Below are 19332 nucleotides of genomic sequence, written 5' to 3'. Positions count from 1 at the left end.
TTTAGCTCTTTCTTTGTAAAAGCAACCCTTTGTTCCATTCACCAGTCTAGTTGCCCTTCTTGGTACTCATTCCAGCAGCTTACATCCTTTCTAAAATGAAGTCTCTGGACTTATATACAGTATTCAAGGTGTGGCCTGACCTTTGCCTTATACAACGGGATAATCACTTCCTTATTCCTCATAGAAAAATTCCTGTATATCATTGACACAACTCCATGAGCTACTCTTGCAGCCTGTCTATACTGCTCAGAAAACATCATATCTGACTGTACAATTACCCCCCAGGTATTTTTCATTCTCTACTACAGTGAGTGTAGTACTGCAGAGTCAGTATGTTACCCTGAAGTTACTCCTACCCATATGCAGTACTTTACATTTGTCACTGTTAAACTTCAGTTGCCACCTCTCAGCCCATCTGCTCAACTTTGCTAGATACTGTTGCAGTAGTGTACTAACCCTGCCAACCTTTGTATCATCTGCAAACTTGGATATTAAGCCTGATATACCTTGATCAATATCATTGATAAATACAGAAAACAATGGGCCCAACACGGACACCTGAGGGACACCACTAATAATATTAGTCCACGAAGAGCACTGTCCATTGATTACCACTCTGTCTTCTCCCATTCAACCATCCTTTTATCCATAGCAGCAATTTGCCTTTAATGTCATATTGCTCCAATTTGTACAGTAGTCTTCCATGTGGAACAGTATCAAAAGCTTTTGTGAAATTCAAGTATATAATATCAAACTTATTTTTTGCATCCAGCTCTTTTGTGACCACATTATAGTATCCAATCAAATTGGTCAGACAAGACTTCCCCTTAACAAATCCATGCTGTCTTTGAACTGTAACTGCAGTCTTATCTAGATGATCCTGCAGTGCTTTTTTAACCTGTGCCTCCATTATTTTCCCTGGAACAGAAATTAAGCTAACAGGTCTGTAATTGCTTGTATCACCCTTTGATCCCCCCCCTTTGCCAATTGGGGACACAATTACACATTTCCAGTCCATTTGGATCTCCCTGAATCCAAAAAGGCTCTTATAGTCATGGCCAAGGGTTTGCTTAGTTTCTTTGCTGCCTCATTTAATATATATATATTCCAAGATTAGTGAATGGAACAAAGGGTTCCTCTTGCAAAGAAAGGCTAAAGTTTTGCAAATTACAGAGTCTGGAGACTAGGCACCAGCGAGGTGATCTGATAGAGGTGTATAAAGCCTTGAGTGGTTTGAGCATGCTCAATGCCGATGGGATTTTTCCTCTTGCTCAGAATAATCACCTGAGAAGGCATAAATTCAAATTGAGGAAAGACAGATGTAGGATAGATGTGCAGAAATTTGCCTTTAGCCAGCGGGTAGTTGGTTGGTGGAACAGACTTCCATCACTTGTTGTTGAAGTTGATAGCCTAAACAAATTTAAGGCTCAGCTGGACAGGTATTTTGAACGAACGGAGGGGTGAAATGGGAGTGGTGCTTTTTTTTTTTTTTTTGGCTGATGCTGAAAAGCTTGCTTTCTTGCATCACATGCCTCTACTAATGCTATATAACTGCATAGATCCCATCCTCCCCCAGTGCCTTTCTTTCAACAATTTCTCCTCTGCTTTGCTCTCAATTATTACAAAATCATTTAGTTCCCTGCCAGAGTTTGATAAACTTCTGGCATTCTCCTCCCTGAATAAATACTCATTCAGTTTGTCAGCTACCTCAGCAGGATCATCAACAGTCAAACCATCGATGTCAAGTGGACCAATCTGATTCATCCCCTTCTTTCTAGAGTTTACATAAGTGAAGAAACCTTTGCTGTTTTTTTTGTTTTTTTTTCATGCATCCTTTGCCAAAAATTTCTCTTAATTTGCCTTTGCCAGCCTAACCTCCTTTGTGACTTGATTACAGACTAGCTTTATATCTACCATAGGCTTATGTGTTGCCTGATAATTTATATGCATCCCATGCATTTTTCTTCTCTCCCATGAGTCTCATTAGTTCATCTGACAATATTTCTTAGTTGGTAGAAAAAAGCCTTGTAGCTTCCAAGATTAAATCCTTGAATGCTTCCCATTTAGAATTTGCCGTTGGTAACATCATCAGAATTTGCTGTTGGTAACCACTGTATAGAATTGAAAAACTGTCTCAGACCACTATAATCACCTTTACGAAAGGAAAAACCCTTTCCTTTACCCCTGATGGTAGTTTCATCTTTGAGTAAATGCTGCATCAGCACACTGTAATCACTACCACATAGTGGTTCCTTTATCTGTAGATTCTTAATGCATGAAGAGTCACTGCTGATAATCAGATCAAGAGTATTACTCCTTCTGGTTGCCTCTCGAACATGCTGCTGTAGATAACAATCATCTAATAAATCCACAAAACCCTTTCTAGTGTGTAGTGACAAACCCAGAAGTTCCAGGCAGTCTCAGACAGTTTTTAAATTCTTAGCAGTGGGACCGACTGGTGATGTTACCAAAAATTCTAAATGGGAAATATTCAGTGGAGTAATCTGGGCAAGAGGAACAATCCAATCAGCACTGAGCAATTAGCATTAGCATTAGTAGAGGCATTTGATGCAAGAAAGCAAGCTTATGCAGCATCAGCCAAAAAAAAAAAAAAAAAAACCACTTCCACTTTACTCCTCTGTTCGTTCAAAAAATACCTGTCCAGCTGATCCTTAAACTTATTTAGGCTATCAACTTCCACGACAAGGGATGGAAGTCTGTTCCACCAACCAACCACTCGCTGGCTAAAAGCAAATTTCCGCACGTCTATCCTACATCTGTCTTTCCTCAATTTGAATTTATGCCCTCTCAGGTGATTATTCTGAGCGAGAGGAAGAATCCCGTCAGCATTGAGCATGCTCAAACCATTCAATGCTTTATACACCTCTATCAGATCACCTCGCTGGTGCCTAGTCTCCAGACACTGTAATTTGCAAAACTTAAGCCTTTCTTCGTAAGAGCACCCCTTTGTTCCATTCACTAATCTTGTTGCCCTTCTCTGTACTCGTTCCAGCCGCTCTACATCCTTCTTGAAATGAGGCCTCCAGACCTGTATACAGTACTCTAGGTGTGGCCTGACCATAGCCTTATACAAGGGAATAATCACCTCCTTATCCCTGCTAGAAAAATTCCTATATATCATTGACAATACACCATGAGCTACTCTTGCAGCCCGTCTGCACTGCTCAGAGAACTTCATATCTGCCTGCACAACCACCCCCGCCGACCGGGCTAGCCGAGTGGGTAAAGTACCTGCCCGGCAATCCAAAGGTCGCGGGTTCGATTCCCACCTCGGGCTTGGATCAAAGTACTGCAAAAACCTTGGGAGGTGCAATATGGCCACAGAAGCCGATGCGCCAACAACTACCAAATCAAAAAAAAAAAAAAAAAAAACAACCACCCCCAGGTCCCTTTCATTCTCTACCACTGTCAGTGTAGTACCACAGAGTTGATACGTTGCTCTGAGGTTGCTGTTTCCCATGTGTAGTACTTTACATTTGTCAATGTTAAACTTCATTTGCCACCTCTCAGCCCATCTGCTCAACCTTTCCAGATCCTGTTGCAGCAGCATAGTGTCAGTAGTGTCCTTGACAACCCTGCCCACCTTTGTATCATCTGCAAACGTCGACATTAAGCTTGATATACCATCATCAATATCATTTATGAATACAGAAAACAATAATGGACCCAACACTGAGCCCTGAGGGACTCCACTAATAACATTAGTCCACGATGAGCAGTGTCCATTGATTACCACTCTCTGTCTTCTCCCCCTCAGCCACCCATTTAATACTAACAAAGAAATACTGTTCAAGGCTTAGACCTAAATGGATGTCAGATGAACTATTGAGACATGTGGCCGAGAAGAAAAGTGCATGGGATGTGTATAAATTAAATAGGTGACACAACACATATGATAGATATAGTTTAGTCTGTAATCAAGTCATAGAGGTGTTAGGCAAGCTAAGGCAGATTATGAAAAGTTTCTGGCAAAGAATGCAAAGAAAAATAAAACAGCAAAGACTTCTATGTTTATATAACAGTAGAAGGAAGGGGTTCAATTACAATGAGCATCTTTATGTTAGTAAGTTATCTATTGATGACCCTGCTGTGGTTTCTGAGAAATTTGAATAGGTATTTTGTATCTACATTTACACATTAGGAATTCTTTAGAAGATTGTATGTCTGATGTGCATCAAAATCTAATGAGAAATTAAATGACTCTGTGATAAATGAAAGGAAAGTAGAAGAGAAATTTTTAAGACGGACATAAAAAAAGGCACCTGTATTTGATGAAATCTGTCCAATTATATTAAAGCAGGTGGCAAAGGAGGTAAGAAAAACCTTAGCAATAGTTGAGGTATATGATGCAAGAAAGCAAGCTTATACAGCATAAGCCAAAAAAAAAAAAAACACCCTTCCCATTTCACCCATCCGGTCACTCCAAATGTTTGTCTAGTTCAGCCTTAAATTTATTTAAGCTATCAACTTCCACAACAACAGATGGAAGTCTGTTGGAAGTGTCTTACTCAATGTCTAAGTGTACTAACATCTACAGTATCATCACCGTAAACATTTTTGAGACATGTATGGATTTCAATTGGTGTCACTTCTTGGTAAGAAATTCAATCACCACTCTTTGCTTGATACATATATCTGTAACATCCACCATTTTGAACTATCCTTGTGCTGCTCTCATGAGACTGATCACAGCGCCACTCAGTATCATGAAATTCTAGACCACTAGTGACCACTCAGTGACATAAAATGACCTATGGTGCCTCATTTGAAAGCAAAAAATTAGGAGGCATTACTTTCGTACTGGTCCTCATAATTTTACAGTTAACAAAGGTGTAAATTTACAGGTTTTTTACATTTGACAAACATATCCTCCTAGATTTCCACACTATCAAACTGACAGGACTATAGCATTTATCCTTGCCAAATTTATCCAAGCCATTAACACTGAGCTGTTATCTGTATATTATTTCTTTTCATTCTGTAAGCCACTTCTGGTGTATTGCTATCCAAAGCAGATCTATGATAGTGGTACTGTATGTAATTACTGTACTCTATTTCACATACGTCCCTTTGTTGTTTGGTGCACTATGGCCATAGTTGCCGATGCACCTAATAAATCCCCATACAAACAAACCTTTGTTGTTGACATGATAGTTATTTATTATTTGAATCATGTGGAAATAGTATTAGTAGTGGCAGATGACGGAAGAATGCAAGCTTATAAAGCATCAGCCAAAAAAAAAAAAAAAAAAAATCTTTCTGCTGCCAATTCCTTAAATGCTGATCTATGGTGTACTGATATGTGTGAATTAGTTGTTTGTTGATAAAAAACCAAAAAGTGTTGACTGCTCATATATTTTTGTAAAATAACAAGAGAAGTTTACTTCAATATGTAGAACACTTCCTTTATAATACCCTCCAGAAATTAAAATGAAAAAATCGAAAATCTTACATCAGAGTAACAAATAATTAAAAATAAATTTAACACAATTAAAAATCAATTTACACTGTGTTAAATTGATTTTTAATTGTGTTAAATTGATTTTTAATTATTTGTTACTCTGATGTAAGATTTTTGATTTTTTTCATTTTAATTTCTGGAGAGTATTATACGGAAGTGTTCTACGTACTATATTGAGGTAAACTTCTCTTATTATTTTACAAATATTGATATCAACATAGAACGTATTGAGCATTACAGCTCTGGTTTATACTATCTAATTTTATAAATAAAATAAAAGGCATTAGTTGCAATAAAACCAGAGCATTTCATTTCCTGTAATTTCCCTTACAAACATTTACATCCAAATATTCTACTTTATATTAAATCAAAAGTTTTATATCAAAAGTTATATTAAAATACATTGTATAGAAGTAAGACTAAAATATATAGATTCAACATTTTGTTGCATTTTGAAATATAAAATAATTTGTTTTTAGTAAACTAAAAATAATGTGAGCATTCTTCTGTGTGAGCATTTATCCGTGTGAGCAATTTTTCATGTAGCATTTATGACAGTGGGGGTTTTTCTGTGCAGAATTTTCGCGTGGGCTTTTAAATGTGTGCATTTATCTGGTCTCTGTCTCAGTAGTTCACCTGACATCCATTTAGGTCGAAGACTTGAACAGTATTTCTTTTTTTGGTATGAAAAGCTTAGTAGTTTATATGATTACTTCCCTGGAATTCTAAATGAGAAGCATCCAGGGATGCTTCTCATTTAGAATTTGCTGTTGGTAACATCATCAGTCATTCAGTTATTAAAGGAGGTGGCAAAGCAACTAAGCAAACCCTTAGCCATAATTATGAGAGCATCCTTGGACTCGGGAGGTCCCCACGGACTCAAGATGTGCAAATGTATCCCCAATTCACAAAGGGGATGAAAGGGTGACACGAGTAATTACAGACCAGTTAGTTTAACTTCTGTTCCAGGTAAAATAATGGAGTCACTGGTTAAAGATGCGTTGCAGGATCATCTAGACAAGACTGCAGCAATAATTCAGACACAGCATGGGTTTGTTAAGGGAAAGTCTTGTCTGACAAATTTGATAGGATATTATGATGTGGTTACAAAGGAACTGGATTCAAAACATAATTTTGATATCATATACTTGGATTTCAGGAAAGCTTTTTACACTGTTGCACATGGAAGACTATTGTACAAATTGGAGCAGAATGGTATTAAGAGTAAATTGCTACAATGAATAAAAGGATGGTTGAGTGGGAGAAGACAGAGGGTGGTAATCAATGGGTGCTGCTCTTCTTGGACTAATGTTATTAGTGGAGTCCCACAGGGTTCGCTGTTGGGTCCACTGTTGTTTTGTATATTTATCAATGATATTGATGAAAGTATATCAGGCTTAGTGTTGAAGTTTGCAGATGATACAAAGGTTGGCAGGGTTGTTAATGACAATAATGGTAGTGTGCTACTCCAACAGGATCTAGAAAATTTGGGTAGATGGACTAAGAAGTGGCAACTGAAGTTTAACCTTGAAAAATGCAAAGTACTGTATATGGGTAGAAGTAACCCCAGAGAAACGTACCAACTGTGTGGTACTACACTTAAGATGGTAGAAAATGAAAAAGACCTGGGAGTAATTGTCCAATCAGATATGAAGTTTTCTGAGCAATGCAGACAGGCTGCCAGGGCAGGTCATGGGGTTTTGTCAATGATATATAGGAATTTTGCTAGCAGGGAAAAGTAGGTGATTGTCCCTCTGTATAAGGCAATGGTCAGGCCACGCCTTGAGTACTGCGTACAGGTCTGGAGGCCTCATTTTAGGAAGGATGTAGATTTGCTTGAGCTTGTACAGAGAAGGGCAACAAAGAAGGTACAGAGAAGGGTGAGGGTAATGAAGGGATCCTTTTACCAAGAGAGGATTAAGTTCTGCAAATTGCAGTGGCTGGAGACAGGCACCTGTGCAGTGATCTGATTGAGGTGTATAAGACCTTGAATGGGTTGAGCAAGCTGAATTCTGATGGGCTCCTTCCACTTGTTCAGATTATGAACCTAAGGGGGCATATATTCAAATTAAGAAAAGACAGATGTAGAATAGATGTGCGGAAATTTGCCTTTAGCCAGCGGGTGGTTAATTGATGTAACAAACTTCCATCTGTCGTTGTGGAAGTTGATAGGTTAAATAAATTTAAGGTGGAATCGGACAGGCATTTGTTGGGAATGGTGTGTTTTTTTTTTTTTTTTTTTTGGCTTATGCTGCATAAGCTCATACACTTGCTTTCTTGCATCACATGCTACTACTACTACTATTCCCACTGCATAGAATTTAAAAACTATGAAATCACTATAGTCACCCTTACGAAAGTAAAATCCTTTCCCTTTATCCTTGACAGTAGTTAGGTATTTAATTAAATTCACATTATTACACTGTGATTGCTGCCACCCAACAAGCCTTTTACTTGCAGGTAATGCATGAAGGATCACTGCTGATAGCCAGATCTAGAATGATGCTTCCTTTTGTTGCCTCTCTGACATGCTGCTGTTGTAGAAAACAATCATCCATTAAATCCACAAGTCTTGCTAGTGTGTGTGTGTGTGTGTGTGTGTGAGTGACCAACTTACAAATTCCAGTCAACATCTGGAAAGTTAAAATCCCCACGTTTTACGACATTCTAATATACTGGCCCACATCTTTCCTTTGTATCGTTCTTTAGTATACTCATCACTGTCATTAGGCCTATAGCACACTCCTACTCTAAATTTCGTTTTTGCAGTGCTTATGTCACATGAAAGCAATGCACTAGTCACCCACAGCAACTGGATACACTACCTTAGATTTAATATGCTTCTTAACTAAGAGCATAAACTGTCCACCCCTCCTGTCCTGTTTGTCCTTCCTGTATACATTGTTCTCCCCATATTCAAATTCAGCATCACTTTTGTCTGAGTGATACCATGTATCCGCTATCCCTGCAACGTCTGCCTTTGATGACTTCAAATTAAACAAATTTAATATCATTGCTTCTAACATAAGTGCACATACACATTGTATTACTCTTAGTTACCCTATCACAGCTTATGTATTTACTTGTTCCACAATGAATCTTAGCAGGGACTCTAATCCCCAACACCTTACTTTCCTGGCTGCTGCACATTCTAATTGAACAGTGCAAGAATCACTTTCACCTTTGCCTGTGGTCTAGTTAATCTATTAGTCTGTGTATTCCCCTAAGCTAGCAGTTTTCTGACCCACCTATCACTGTCCCAGTTGCTTCAGCAAATATTCTTGCACCCTTTCTATTTAAGAGTGCTCCATACCTGTACAGTTTTTCTGTTAACAAGCACAGACCATGCTGTGAAAAATTCTACCCCATGAGCCTTGCAAATTCTCTCCAGTGTCTCTTTGTTTAACAAGATTTAGAATTATATGGAAAGCTGTTAACTGGTGATGCAAAACATGATTTTTCATGTCTGCTTACCATTTGACTAGGAGACATGCAGCCTCATACCTTCCTATAATAGAATTGTTTATTATAACATATGATTACTTCTTATATTATATAATTCTGTATTTTTGCAGGCCTGTACCTGAAATTGCATGGAGCAAAAAAGGTGGGAGCTTGCAGTCAAACAGAATGATATATGCAAACTATGGAAAAACACTTAAAATAAAACAAGTAGATTTTCAAGATGAAGGTACCTATGAATGTACAGCAACTAATGGAGTTGGAATAGCACAGACTCAATCTATGGCTGTAAATGTAGAATGTGAGTATTAGAAAAAAAGTTATAATTTTGAGTAGGCTATCACTGCCTTACTAAATTTTTCACTGATGCTTTAGTGTGTTGAAATTAAATATTAAACATATTTTTTTAATATTCATTAAATTGTAATTATACAGTTTCTAAACTTTTTGTATTTTTATTTTGGGAAATTGTATTTGAACATATAGTTTATTTTAAGATAAAAAAACAAACAAACTATCAGTTGAAAGTTATACCATAGATGCTGTTTAGTGATCTGTTTCATATAACTTTAAGTACAATATTTGGTTGGTGAAGATAATTTTGCTGTGTTGCTATACAGCCCACAAGTGTAATTTGTATTCATTCTTATTTTTAGCTATGTATGACAAATATCTACTTTAAAGGAGTTTGAATTCTGTTTTGTTATACCATCTATTTATTTACTTATTATATAGTGACATTTAGGTATTTGGCTTATTTGCAATGAACTAATGCTTATTATTCTATTGAATGAGGGAGTTTGAATTGGTTAGAACAACTAATGCTGACATAATAGAACTATGGAAACTTGGTATCATCCAGAAATAGGAGACAGTGTAGTATAGGAGACTTTTAGTATAGCATCTATTGAGAAAGGATAGAAAACAAAGAGTAGTACAAGGAGTGAAGTGGTAGGGCATGCTTCTTATCAAAAGCACACTGAGTAAGGAAAACACATTTTCAGTTTCTAATTTTGCATACTAGCATATGATTTTGTAGTGTGAGGTAGTCAGTAGCAAATGGAAAAATGACAAATCCAAATTATTATTATCATGGCACTAGTGTTTGTAACTCCTATAAATATAAGTGTATTTGTCTATAGATCTTCATGGGCTTTTTGAAAAATCCATGAAACTCAATAAAACCCATGAAAATTTATTTAGATTACAGCTTCTACAATACTAGATGTACATTTATTCCAACAATCAACTAGAGTTCTTTTGTTTCAACTGATTGTTGGAACAAAAGAACTAGCTGAAAGCAAATTTTTTTTGCATCTATCCTATGGCCTTCTTTTTCATTTTAAATATATATCCTCTTATGCATGTGTCGAGTAAGGATGTGATCAGCATTTGGTTTATTCAATCCATTTAAAGCCTGAAACACTTCAGTCAGGGCTCCTTGCAGATGCCTAGTTTTCAAGTGCTATAATTCACAGAACTGAAGTCTTTCTTGGCAAGAATACACTTTTTTTTTTTTCTTGTTTTATCTGGTTGCTCTTCTTTACACTCATTTCAAGAGATACATTCCTTTCTAGATACTTCATGTATCCAGTTTAAAAATTAAACTTTAATAATTAAAATTTGAAGAAATTGAGCAGTTTATACTGGTAAAAGCAACTAGGAAATCACAGTGTGTGCGCAAAAATGTGATTTAAAACAGAACAGAAGAAATATTCATTATAAGATGACATACACACCTTATTATGTAGTTGAAGATGAGTTCCAATCTGTGAATGTCAAAAACATTTAAAGCAGCTCAAGTGTCAATGTAATTGCAGCCCTTATTAGAACATGACACATCTAGAAGCAAAGTATTATAAGCATGTAGGAACAGTTTCAGCAACATTGCAAATGACATTGGCACGGACAACAACTTTAGTAGGGGTGTATGGCCCCAGCAACTTACAGTTGCATATTTTGCACCTACAGTGCATCAATAAAATCAAGGTATCAACAAGTTGCTGCTGGCAGGCTCTTCACTATTGTGTAGGTGATTAGACCGGGGTTCGAGCCCATCACACCAAATACGGAGGATGCGGAAAGGTCAAGGGAATGACCACCGCATATTCCCGGAGAAATATGGCCTTAGTTGCTAATGCTCCTAAAAACCAAATAACAAACAACAACAAACTATTGTGTAGGTGCTGTTTTGTGTCACTGGATAGTCCAAATAAATTTTAGTATGTTTTCATAGGACATCCCAGATGTGCTCAATGGGATCAGGTCAGGAGCAGGCAGATCAATCCATATGAATGATATCCTCATCCTTCAGCATGTTGTTGATCAGCTATGCCACCCTATTGGGTTGAGTATTGTACTGATGGACGATAAGCTCCTTGTCTGCAGTATCAGCATAGTGAAGGACCGTGGTTTTCAAGCTCTCACTTCAATATCCCCTCCCCTCGATGTGGGCTCCCATACATGGCAAGGGGCTCTCACTGTTGCAGCTGGTCCACCAGATTAGCATCACTGGGATCCAGTATTCACAACCATGGTTCCAGGCAGAAATGATAGGAATTCGGCAGGTCTGCCGTGTACTGCAACATGTGGAAATTCATAAAAGGGATCTTGGTGGTTGGAAGGCCCGACTTCAACATTCTGCTTTAGCATATTTGAAACAGCTTGACAAGATGGGAGATCCTGAGATGGCTTGCTCAGTATCAATCAACTAATAGGTTCATTTACAAGGGTCAACTGTGCAGTGCAGTATCCCTACTCTGCTGGTCCAAGGGGCAAGATTCAGACTGGTGGGTATGGATATTGTACCGAGATGACCGTAGCACTCCACTCCCAAGTATTTATTGCTTGCCAGGTAGTATATGTCTCTTTGCTCTCTGTGGTGGGTAGGGAGTCCAAATAATAATTATTATTTATTATTAATATATTAACAATGTCACTACTCTGTATGGTTTTTGATGTCTGTATACTAATAGCTGTTTTTAATTGGGTTTTTTACTCTGATTTCAGAAATGAAATGTTATTCCTTTTTTTTTTTTTTTTTATCATGACCCGTTTTTTTACAAATCACTTAAGTTGATGTTATGAGTTGTATTATTGAAAGTATTAAGTTAGGAATAATGCTGGAAATATGTAAGCAGAATCATTTGTTTCTTGACCTTGACAGTTTTATGTAGCGGTGTTTATCTGTGTGAGTTCATTTATTTTTGAGGTTATTTTGTCAAACTTGTGTTGAAAAGTGAGTAAAACATCTTCATGCAAGTGTAGCATTAGCATTAGTTGAGGTATATGATGCAAGAAAGCAAGCTTATACAGCATCAGCCAAAAAAGGAAAAAAAAACCTTCCCATTTCACCCATCCAGCCACTCCAAATGTTTGTCTAGTTCAGCCTTAAATTTATTTAAACTATCAACTTCCACACCAACAGATGGCAATCTGTTCCAGCAATCAACTACCCTCTGGCTAAAGGCAAATTTCTGCACATCTTTTCTACAACTATCTTTCCTCAATTTGAATATATGCCCCCTCAGGTTCTTAATCTGAACAAGTGGAAGTATCCAGTCAGCGTTCAGCCTGCTCAAACCATTCAAGGCCTCAATCAAATCACCTCGCAGGTGCCTAGTCTCCAGATGCTGCAACTTGCAGAACTTAAGCCTTTCTTCATAAGCACACCCCTTTGTTCCTCTCACCAACCTTGTTGCTCTTCTCTGTACTCGTTCTAGCAACCCTACATCCTTCCTCAAATGAGGCCTCCAGACCTGTATACAGTACTCAAGGACGTGGCCTAACTATTGCCTTATACAAAGGTATAATCACCTCCTTGTCTTTGTTCCTCTCACCAACCTTGTTGCTCTTCTCTGTACTCGTTCTAGCAACCCTACATCCTTCTTCAAATGAGGCCTCCAGACCTGTATACAGTACTCAAGGACGTGGCCTAACTATTGCCTTATACAAAGGTATAATCACCTCCTTGTCTTTACCAGAAAAATTCCTATATATCATTGACAAAAACTCCATGACCTGCTCGGCAGCCCATTTGCACTGATCAGAGAACTTCATATCTGACTGCACAACTACCCCCTGGTCCTTTTCATTCTCCACCTCCCTGAGTGTAGTACCACAGAGTTAGCATTAGTAGAGGCATTTGATGCAAGAAAGCAAGCTTATGCAGCATCAGCCAAAAAAAAAAAAAAAAAAACCACTTCCACTTCACCCCTCTGTTCGTTCAAAATACCTGTCCAGCTGAGCCTTAAACTTATTTAGGCTATCAACTTCCACGACAAGGGATGGAAGTCTGTTCCACCAACCAACCACCCGCTGGCTAAAGGCAAATTTCCGCACGTCTATCCTACATCTGTCTTTCCTCAATTTGAATTTATGCCCTCTCAGGTGATTATTCTGAGCGAGAGGAAGAATCCCATCAGCATTGAGCATGCTCAAACCATTCAAGGCCTTATACACCTCTATCAGATCACCTCGCTGGTGCCTAGTCTCCAGACACTGTAATTTGCAAAACTTAAGCTCTTTCTACGTAAGAGCACCCCTTTGTTCCATTCACTAATCTTGTTGCCCTTCTCTGTACTCGTTCCAGCAGCTCTACATCCTTCTTGAAATGAGGCCTCCAGACCTGTATACAGTACTCTAGGTGTGGCCTGACCATTGCCTTATACAAGGGAATAATCACCTCCTTATCCCTGCTAGAAAAATTCCTATATATCATTGACAATACACCATGAGCCACTCTTGCAGCCCGTCTGCACTGCTCAGAGAACTTCATATCTGCCTGCACAACCACCCCCAGGTCCCTTTCATTCTCTACCACTGTCAGTATAGTACCACAGAGTTGATACGTTGCTCTGGGGTTGCTGTTTCCCATGTGTAGTACTTTACATTTGTCAATGTTAAACTTCATTTGCCACCTCTCAGCCCATCTGCTCAACCTTTCCAGATCCTGTTGCAGCAGCATAGTGTCAGTAGTGTCCTTGACAACCCTGCCTACCTTTGTATCGTCTGCAAACTTCGACATTAAGCTTGATATACCCTCATCAATATCATTTATGAATACAGAAAACAATAATGGACCCAACACTGAGCCCCGAGGGACTCCACTAATAACATTAGTCTACGATGAGCAGTGTCCATTGATTACCACTCTCTGTCTTCTCCCCCTCAGCCACCCCTTTATCCACAGCAGCAATTTGCCTCCAATGCCACACTGCTCCAATTTGTGCAGCAGTCTTCCATGTGCAACAGTATCAAAAGCCTTTATAAGATCCAAGTATATAATATCAAAGTTATTCCCTGCATCCAGTTCCTTTGTGACTGCATCATAGTATCCAATCAAATTGGTCAGGCATGACTTCCCCTTAACAAAACCATGCTGTGTCCGAGCTATAGCTGAAGTCTTGTCTAAATGATCCTGCAGTGCTTCTTTAACTAGTGCCTCCATTAATTTTCCTGGAGCAGAAGTTAAACTCACAGGTCTATAATTACTTGTGTCAGCCTTTGATCCTCCTTTGTGAATTGGGGTGACATTTGCACATCTCCAGTCCATGGGTACTTCCCCTGAGTCCAAGGAATCTCTCATAATTATGGCTAAGGGTTTGCTTACTTCCTTTGCTGCCTCCTTTAATATAACTGGATAGATCCCATCCACCCCGGGTGCCTTTCTTGTGTTTATCTTCAACAATTTCTCCTCCACTTTACTCTCAGTTATTACAAGATTCTCTAGCTTACTGCTAGAGTTGAATACACCTCTGGCTTTCCCCTCGCTAAATAACTCCTCATGTGTGAATGTCGATGCAAAATATTCATTTAGTTTGTTAGCTACCTGAGCAGGATCATCAACAGTTGACCCATCGATATCAAGTGGACCAATCTGATTCATCCCCTTCCTTCTAGAGTTTACATAAGTAAAGAACTCTTTGCTGTTTTTCTTTGCATCCCTTGCCAAAGATTTCTCGTAATCTGCCTTCGCCTGCCTAACCTCATTTGTAACTTGGTTACAGATCAACTTGTATCTATCATAGGCTTCTGTGTCATGTGTTAATTTGTATGTATCCCATGCATGTTTCTTCTCTGCCATATGCCTCATCAGTTCATCTGACATCCATTTAGGCCAAAACCTTGAACAGTATTTCTTAGTTGGTATGTAAAGCCTAGTAGCTTCCAAGATAAGTTCTTTGAATGCTTCCCATTGTGCATTTGCTGTTGGTAACATCATCAGTCGGTCCCACTGCACAGAACCCAAACACTGTCTCAGTCCATCATAGTCGCCTTTACGAAAGCAATAACCTTCCCTTTACCCCTAATGGTAGTTACCTCTTTGAGTAAATCCCACTTCAGCACACTGTGATCACTGCCACCTAGTGGTTCATTTATCTGCAGATTCTTAATGCATGAAGAATCACTGCTGATAATCAAATCAAGAGTATTCCTCCCTCTAGTTGCCTCCCGAACATGCTGATGTAGAAAACAATCATCCAATAAATCCACAAAAGCCTTGCTAGTGTGTTTGTGACCAGCCCCCAAATTCCAGTCAATATCTGGGAAATTAAAATCTCCCATTATAAGACTCTCTGATTTACTGGCCCACTCTATTTCCCTGTACTGTTTCTTATTATACTCATCAGAGTCATTAGGCCTATAGCACACTCCTACTCTCAATTTTGATTTCCCAATGCTTATGTCACACCAAACTGACTCGACACTGCACTGTCCAGCGATGTCCACTGGCTTCACTTCCTTGGATTTTATGTATTTCTTAACTAATAGCATAACCCCTCCTCCCTTCCTATCCAGTCTATCCTTTCTGTAGACGTTGTACTCCCCAAATTCCAGTTCTGCATTCCTTATATCTGTGTGACACCACGTCTCTGATATCCCAACAATATCTGCCTTTGATGTTTTGAGCAATACCTCAAATTCATCAAATTTATTTACTAAACTCCTAGCATTGGTGTGCACGCAAGTATACATGCACCTATTTCTATTCTTAGCTACCCTAACACTACCCATGTGTTTACTTGTACCGCAATGACTCCCAGCAGTCTCTGAAATATCCTGCATCTTGTTTTTCAGGCTTCTGCTCATTCCAATAGAAGCAGTGCAAGAATCTCTTTCACCTCTGCCGGTGGCTACTGTTAATCTATTCGTCTTTGTCTCCCCCCAAGCTAGCAGTTTTCCGACCCACCTAACACTGCCTCGATAGCATCAGCAAATATTCTTGCACCCTTTCTATTTAAGTGTATCCCATCCCTGTAGAAGCAATCTCTCCTGTTAACAAGTACAGTCCAGGCTGAAAAAAATTCTACCCCTTGAGCCTTGCACAATCTTTCCAGGGCTGAATTGATCGACAAGGCTCTCATCATATACTTCCTCCTATTGTGTCTGGGCAGAATTGCAGACACTTTCAAATTCAGCCCTATTTCACGGCTTTTTTTCAACAGTGACCTGTACTTGTTAAGCAATTCTGCCGGTCTCCTACTCTTGATATCATTAGTGCCAACGTGTACAACTATATCACCTTTTGTGCCCTTAAAAGATGATATCTGCTCTACAGCGTCATCAACCTTTGCCCCTGGCAGACATAAAACAGAGAGAGAGAGCAGACAGAGTTGGTATGTTTCTCCTGGGTTACTGCTACCCATATGCAGTAATTTGCATTTGTCAATGTTAAACTTCAGTTGCCACTTCTCAGCCCATCTGCCTAACTTTTCTAGATCCTGTTGAAATAGCATACTGTCTTTACTGTCATTAACAACCCTGCCAACCTTTGTATCATCTGCAAAGTTGGATATTAAGCCTGATATACCTTCATCGATATCATTGATAAATACACAAAACAACAATGGGCCCAACACCGAACCCTGGGAGACTCCACTAATAATTAGTCCACGTAGAGCAGTGTCCATTTATTACCACTCTCTGCCATCATGTTCCCACTCAACCAACCCTTTATCCATTGCAGTAACTTGCCCTTAATGCCATACCGCTCCAATTTGTACAGCAGTCGTCCATGTTCAACAGTATCAAAAGCTTTCCTGAAATCCAGGTATATGATATCAAATTTTTTTATATCCAGTTCCTTTATGACTAAATCGTAGTATCCAATCAAATTGTTTAGATGAAACTTCCCCTTAACAAACCCATGCTTAGTCTGAATTATTGCTGCTGTCTTGTCTAGGTAATTCTGTATCACCTCTTTTACCAGCGAATCCAGGTAAAACTAACAGGTCTATAATTATTTGTGTCACCCTTTGAACCCCCTTTGTGAATTGGGGATACATTTGCACAGCTCCAATCCATGGGGGACCTCCACTGACTCTAAGGATGCTCTCATAATTATGGCCTAGAGTTTGCTTACTTCCCTTGTTGCCTCCTTTATTATAACTGGATAGATTCGATTCACCCAGGTGCCTTGTTTATGCTTAACTTCAATAATTTCTCCTCCACTTTGCTCTTAGTTATCACAAAATCACTTAGCTCTCTGTTAGAGTTTGATAAATTTCTGGCATTCCCCTCCTTGAATAACTTCATGTGCTCCTCATGTGTTTGAACAGTCTGAACTCATTTTTTTATATTTTGTGGAAGTTATGTAATCCTCAAACAAAAACAAGATATTAGAGAATTTGTAAAAATGTGTGTTGTGTTTATTTTGGCGTGAAACTCTGTGACCAAGATAAATAATGGTCTCCACATAAAGTTTGCTGAACCTGTGTTGAAGCACCGAGATTGTGGTAAAATAGTAAAAAGAAGGCTATACCATTTACAATTCGCACGATTTGGCAGGAACCTACAAGCCACTGTGATGACTGCTACTTTTGTTTGTTAATGTAGAGAGATAGAGTGCAAAGAGTAAAAAAGGTATTGTGTTTCCTAATATTCCGTATGCCATTAGACCATTTGTCATTTGAATGGGCCTTCATCCATATGCTTTGAACTGGTTGCATATGGCTTCCACCCATATGCAACCCATTCTCGGAAGTGACTTGTATCTCAATCTTTATCTAAGAGATGTAAATTATTAACTGAATAACAAAACATTCAATACAAGTTAACCTCAAAGTTCAAAGAACAAAAGAGATAGAACAACCATTTAGCATCGCAGTAGGGACAGTGTCCCACCCTCACCACGAGTAACCGTCCCCGCCATGAGGAGGTAGGCCGCCCTATCTACCTAACAGATCCGCGTGAATACATACTCTTAACATATTTGACAAATCTATCAAATAACATAAAGACAAAACAAAGCTCCACAACCGTGAGATATGTGAGGATGAGCATCCCACCCTCACTCAGAGGTTTGTATATTTTGGGCAAGTCAGCACGATGTGAAAACCAGTTTCCAGCTCTCCACAAGAGCACAATTCCTAGGGCATGAGGCCCAACTGGTGTAGCCTCAACCTCAAGCCATGTCCAGTCAGGACAGAACCAGATGGCCAGCCCAAACTGGAGCCAAGACCTTTTCCAGCTCACAGTATGAATGGAGGGGATAAAAGCATCATCTGCCTGTCCAACCAGGGCATGACCAGATGCTGAAGAACAGTCCGCAAATCCCTCTCTTCAAGCAGTACCTTAGGTGGGCCCAAGCTACCTGCAGATTAGCCGGCAACGTGCCGGCTAATACACACAAAGCATCAGTGGCAACTGTTCTACAGGACCTAGTTATACCAAGAAGAGCAGGTCTCTATGCAAAGAGAAGAATGCCATTAGAACAATCCCACATGGAGATAACTTGTTGTTCAGATTTCGTCTGAACAACCTCCACTTATATTATAGTAATAATAATGTATGTATATAGTGCATAGACTTTTGCTGCACTGGAAAAAAAAAAAAAAAAAAGAAAAGAAAAATTATATGTTTCCCTCCCCATACTGGTAACTATCCAGTTGACCTTCAAATTTATTCAAACTGTGCCTCAACTACCTGTGGGGGCAACTTGCTCCAGCAATCAACGCTTGCTAGCTAAAAGAAAACTTCCTACAATCTAATCTAAACTAACCCTTGCAATTTGAATTTTTGACCCCTAGTTCTGGAATTCTTTATAACACTGAGAATTCCACCCCGTATTCATTTTACTAAATTCTCTCTCAGAGCCTTATAAACCTCAATCAGGTCACCTCTGAGGTGCTTGATTGCCAAGCTCTGTAGCCGACATAATCAGTCTTACCTCATACAGTCATCCTTCTGCCAATCCCACCATTCGAGTTGCCTGCCTTTGGACACTTTTAAGAAGCTCAATGCCTTTTTTCAGGTGAGGTCTCCTTATTTGGACACAGTATTCCAAATAATGGAATACTAAGCTAATGGTCCTATTAGCTGCAAGTCAAATTTGGCGAGGTATTGTCCACAACAGAAACATATAGCTGTCATGCTTACAAGTACAT

At 39.0% G+C, this 19332-nt stretch overlaps 1 protein-coding gene across 1 annotated transcript in view; it reads left to right on the top strand.

Annotated features, from left to right (window-relative positions):
• Nucleotides 1-19332, top strand: part of LOC150078459 (neuroglian-like) — a 442449-nt gene that overhangs the window by 266028 nt on the left and 157089 nt on the right. The window contains exon 10 of the mRNA XM_090385067.1: nucleotides 9058-9245. Coding sequence (XP_090241193.1) covers nucleotides 9058-9245 — 188 coding nt within the window. The remainder of the gene's footprint in view (nucleotides 1-9057; nucleotides 9246-19332) is intronic.

This window comes from Mastigoproctus giganteus, chromosome 11 (genome assembly GCF_048544385.1).
Source record: "Mastigoproctus giganteus isolate SK-2022 chromosome 11, ASM4854438v1, whole genome shotgun sequence".
NCBI lineage: Eukaryota > Metazoa > Arthropoda > Arachnida > Uropygi > Thelyphonidae > Mastigoproctus > Mastigoproctus giganteus.
Note: the sequence above shows the minus strand (reverse complement) of the source record. Positions and strands in the feature narration are given on the sequence as shown.